The sequence below is a fragment of the Sinocyclocheilus rhinocerous genome, unplaced genomic scaffold, assembly GCF_001515625.1.
Source record: "Sinocyclocheilus rhinocerous isolate Xijiao unplaced genomic scaffold, SAMN03320098_v1.1 scaffold78, whole genome shotgun sequence".
Lineage (NCBI taxonomy): Eukaryota > Metazoa > Chordata > Actinopteri > Cypriniformes > Cyprinidae > Sinocyclocheilus > Sinocyclocheilus rhinocerous.
In genome coordinates this window covers 677,330-682,290 of record NW_015637122.1, presented here as the reverse complement: position 1 = coordinate 682,290, position 4,961 = coordinate 677,330, and the positions used below count along the sequence as shown (strand labels likewise).

Here is a 4,961-nt window from a genome sequence, read left to right as displayed (position 1 = left end):
ACTAATGGGGGGGGGAAAAACTGTCTGTTCCTCGATTAAACCACTTCATACCAGTTCTCAAGGATGTATATGAGCCTCTGTTTGTACAATAATAAATTGAGAATCAACTGAGATGTACCCTTGTGTTGTGTATGTCACTAATTTGGTTCTCCCGCGGTAAAGAGAGAGAGATTGCTGCAGATCGACTTGGTTGTAGAAGACTGTTTACTGACCATAAAAATGATCTGGATGTATCACTACCATAACTGGTTAAATATTGCTTTTAATTTTGTCTTCATATGTGTTCAGTGCTTTTATAAACTGACAGCATGTCCTGAGATGGAAAACAGAACAGAAAACTGGTTTTGCTTCTGAACACAGATTTTACATTACATTACATTAGATTTACATTATACACATGGAAACTTGGATTTCAAATGCTAACGTGTCAACAAAGTGTAAAACATGTGTTCCAGGCAGCTGTTCCTGTCAGGTAAGCCCACGCCTCCTTTCCACGATCACCACCAGTTCGATTCAAAACATCTTCCAGTAAAATCAGTGAGATGTGAGACAAGCAACATGGTTTGCATTTCAAATGTATGCCTGTTATTTGAATGAGGAGGAGTTGTGGCACTTGAAAGCTGAAGGCACGATGAACGACTGCAGGGGAGTTTTACTGTTACTACTGCTGTCATCTAGTGGTCGGTTGAAGAAGTACGTGGAGTAATGTTGTTATTATTTACATTCCAATGATGGTCGTATTAATGATTATTTATTAAACATTTTCCCAGTTACTTTGTCTAATTTTGCTCCGCTAATGAAACTATTTTCCAAACAAGATACGCCAAAGCTAGGCTAAACTATGCATCTGTTACGTGTATCTGTGTGACACTTGTATTCTAAGCCCATAGGTGGCGTTGTGGGGGTTTCCCATTCCGTAAATCGCGTGACGTCATCAAGGATTCCGGATAACTAGGCTGCGAGGCGACAATGGCGGTCTCTCTGTTGCTCCGCTTCCCATTGTTCTTGCAAGGCTCTCTCTCATCGCCTCTTTGAGGCTATATTTTTGTTTTTCTTTATGCTTAGGTTTAACTTGTAAATTTGTGTTTAGATATGTGATATAGCCTACTTTCTTACTTATCAGTAGCGGGTAGTGTATTTATTTATTAGTTCACGTTTTGTTTATTTAGTAAGAACTGAGCGAGGGAAGCAGGGGTCCGGAAGACTCACCAGTTCTTATTTTTATTTCGGGAGTCAGGTAAGAACTCTACTCTGAGAACAGGGGTAGTCAGGAGTCTGTTTCCCTAGCTTTCCTACCCGTGAGCTGATTGTTTTTTCTTTGGTATTATGTATTAGATTATGTTCATAAATATTTTTTGTGAATTGTTGCACATTATTTTCTGGATGTGTGAGTTGAACTTTGTAAACTAATTAAATAGAGGCGTCTTGAAATTCACATCAGGTGTTGCGATTCTTTTTAATATGTTCGGCCTGTGTCCTTTATTTAAGTGTTTGAATTAACGAGCCTTAAAATGGTTATGGGCCGTAACAGCATCTCAGAAATTATGCTCCACAAAATTATAAAACAAACAAAAAAAAAAATGGGCCTACTGGATCAAAAACTACCCAATTTCAGTTATTTTTTTAACCCTGGGTAAATAAAGGACAACACATTTTGGGTAGGCCTAATTTTTACCCGATGGGTTGTTTATTTAGCTAATCCAGCATAATGGGTTGATTCATTTTTACTATAACTTATTTTTTACTTCATGCGTAGGCTACATGAATTAATGTTTACAGATTAACTTAAATCCTCTAAACTTTTGTAAAAATAGGCTACAACCACTGGTTTGCGATTTTACTTTATATCATTTACAGCATAGCATATTTTATATTGTTTTTAATACGTAGGTCATAGGCCTACATATTACCTATATTTAAACTCGTTTAACAGACATTAGAAGTAAAAATTAAACATTAAACAGAAGTAACTTAATTCACGTAATCGCAGTCTCTGTTAGGCCCCGATCAGACGAATCGAGTTTTCATGTTTGAAAACGCGAGGCGCACCGCAGATTTTATTTTTTTTTTTTTTGGTTTACTTGTTTTAATTTATAAAAGAGCAGTGTGCAGCGTTTTTTTTTATGTTGCTAGGGAACCACCGAATCAGCTGTTCTGTCGGTCTGATCAAGGATTGTGATTTACAAAAATCATTTGAATTTTTAACATTGCATCAACTATGAACACTTTTTTTTTTTTTTTGAAATATCACTCGATAGGTTATTTAACCATGTGTCTTAAGGCTTGTCTTTATAACACATTAAAATGTACAAATTCACATTATTTCTTATGTAAGCTACATGTAGGCTATAGCTTGCAGGGATTCCCGAACATTTTTTGAACTTTCACCTAATATATTTACTTGAAGTAGCTCGAAATGTTAAGGTAGGCTAATATGTTTATAATTAGGCTAAGTAATACATTGGCATGTTCCAACCCAGTCTCGCAGTTTACCTTTTTTCTTCTTTTTTTTAATAGGCCTAAGTGTTTTATTTTGATTGTTTTGTAAAATGATTTACATACTTTTACATTTTTATGATTATATGATTTGATTATTTATTAGCTTTTCATTAAACTGATGAAACCCCTGCAGTTCCTTCAGGAACCCAGTTTGGGAAACCTTGATGTAATGCACTTCATGTTGTTAACAACAACGAATGGAATATATGTTCTTTCTCTTTGTATTTTTGTATCAAAATAGCACAAGATTATCCTATTTAAATCAATCTGATAAATAAGTTAGGTGGACAAGTAATCAAAATGTAGTCCGATTATATTAACTAAAATGTTTAATGTAACTAGTAAGTTTTGTCATGTAATTTTGAATCAGTAACAGACTACAATTTATAAGTAGGCTAATACCCATCATCACCGCCTCTCATGGACCTTTAATTAAAAAAAACAAAAACTGCGCTGTGATAGGCTACTTTCAATTAAACTGTCATTACAACATAGACGTAGGCTACAGTAGGCCTATATGCTTTGAGATTGTTATTAAACATTTTTTTTAAAAATAATGACATAATTGTATCCCTTACATTCCAATTTATTTCAGATATTTGCTTGTGAGACCAAAAAAAAAAAAAAAGTAGACTAATGACCAAATTTTGAAATGCGCTTGCATTTACGGGTTCTGCCCACTGATGGCGCCAGTGCTTAAATGACTAGGCTACTTGAAATAAATTCATTATTTATACTACTGTATTACGGAGTTTTGTTTGGTTTTTTTTAGTCAAAATGATTGTGGACTAAATTCCTTATGAATAATATACTAATTCGTCCAAAAAAAACGTTGCTACATCGCCTGCACACACGAGCATAAGCAGTTATGTTTACGAGAAAATAAAACCGAAAGCATATAGGTCGTGTTTCACTTATGAATATGGCTTCGAACTATCAAGAGGATTCGGGTGAGTTTCATACAGGCTATTTCCCGATATCAACTAAACAAAATAAAACACATAATGTAAGTTGTCTGCCTACTTAGCCAAGAGAAGGTAGTCTTTTCAGCCGTCTTTCAGTCTCAAGTATTGCGGTGATCTTACAGCTTTTCTGGGGTTTCGGTTAACACTTTCTCATTTTTGTGTCATTCTCATTTCGAAATATTATTTTTCTAAAACTAGTAGAGGCCGCTTGTCAAACGTTTTACTCTAGTGGAAATTTCTCAGGGGTAGGCCTATATTTACTTTTGGAAAGTCAAAGTCTGTACTGTAAAAACATAATGGGAACCAACGCCCACTTGTAACAAACTTCTTTAAAGTTGATCAGTCAAGTTTCTCCACCCTTAGTTAAAACTGTATAGGTATTATTTGAGGGTTTTACCAACTTTAAGGGCTTTGTTGCAACTGGCTACTGCTGTTATGCACACAAATATGACATAATAGTCGACTTGAACTAATATAGGCTATAATATTTAAAAAGTCCATACATATTTAAGCAATGTCACATTCTCAGTAACACTGTTGAGTGTCAAGTGGGGAGACCAGTGATGTGAGCTGTCCAGTAAATAACTATTGATTTTTTTTTAATATATATAATATTATTGTCAAGCCCTCTAAATTCATGTTCTCTAAATTGTATATTGATTAAAAGTGTTCTTATAATAATAAAGAGGACTTCTTTCTTCCTAGATGAAGGCAGCAACCAACAGTCTAGTGAAAGCTGCGCAGAATTCAATGACAGTGACACAGATTCTGAGGCAGCCAGAGATTCTGGCTCTGAAAGTGAAGAAGATGCACAAACATCTAGCAAGGTACATCTCTTAAGACATTTCAAAGGAAAGCAGTAAACTAGTAAAAAGAGATGATTAGTAAGAACCATATTATTGAATGCGAATGCAGCTGCAGCTTCATCGATGAATAAATCTGAATCAATTATGATGCTTTGTGTTCAAGCGGAATGTCTGTATGAATTACAATCGTGGTCACTGCCGTTATGGAGACAAGTGTAGGAATGAGCACATATGCAATGACTTCCTGAAGGATTCGTGCAAGTTTGGTGCCGGGTGTCGTCTCAACCACAACGTTCAGAGTTCGTCGTCAAGACAAGGCGGAAGAAGAAGCAGACCCTCATCTGCAGGTATGCGTGTATAGGGGTGTAAAAGTATACTGATCAATTTTATATACAGCGGTTAAAAATGTACTGTATCAACAATACTCAATAAAAAGTATCTTACACAAAACATACTTAAACTAAAGTAAAAACATTTCCATATGTAATATAATTGATATATCTAGTAATCACACCCACATGTAATTAATTGAAGTATTTAAAAGCAAATTTTGTTTTTCTTAGCTTTACAACACACTGGTCCTAAGAACAGAATCCATGTTATCCTAAAACCTGTTTTCTGAAATCTTTAAATGGCGAATATAATATAATATAATATAATGATGTGATTGACTGGGTAATATAATGATGTG

General features: G+C 34.9%; 1 protein-coding gene across 3 annotated transcripts in view; it reads left to right on the top strand.

Moving 5' to 3' along the window:
- The first annotated feature begins 996 nt into the window (after positions 1-996).
- Positions 997-4,961, top strand: part of LOC107748491 (poly [ADP-ribose] polymerase 12-like) — a 12,305-nt gene continuing 8,340 nt past the window's right edge. For 2 of the 3 annotated variants that reach the window (XM_016563284.1, XM_016563282.1), the window contains exons 1-3: positions 3,377-3,449; positions 4,170-4,291; positions 4,434-4,617. In XM_016563284.1, the coding sequence (XP_016418770.1) occupies positions 3,416-3,449; positions 4,170-4,291; positions 4,434-4,617 (340 nt within the window). In that variant the 5' untranslated portion in view covers positions 3,377-3,415. Of the gene's footprint in view, positions 1,238-3,376; positions 3,450-4,169; positions 4,292-4,433; positions 4,618-4,961 lie in introns of those variants that run through there. The other variant, XM_016563283.1, reaches the window with a different exon arrangement.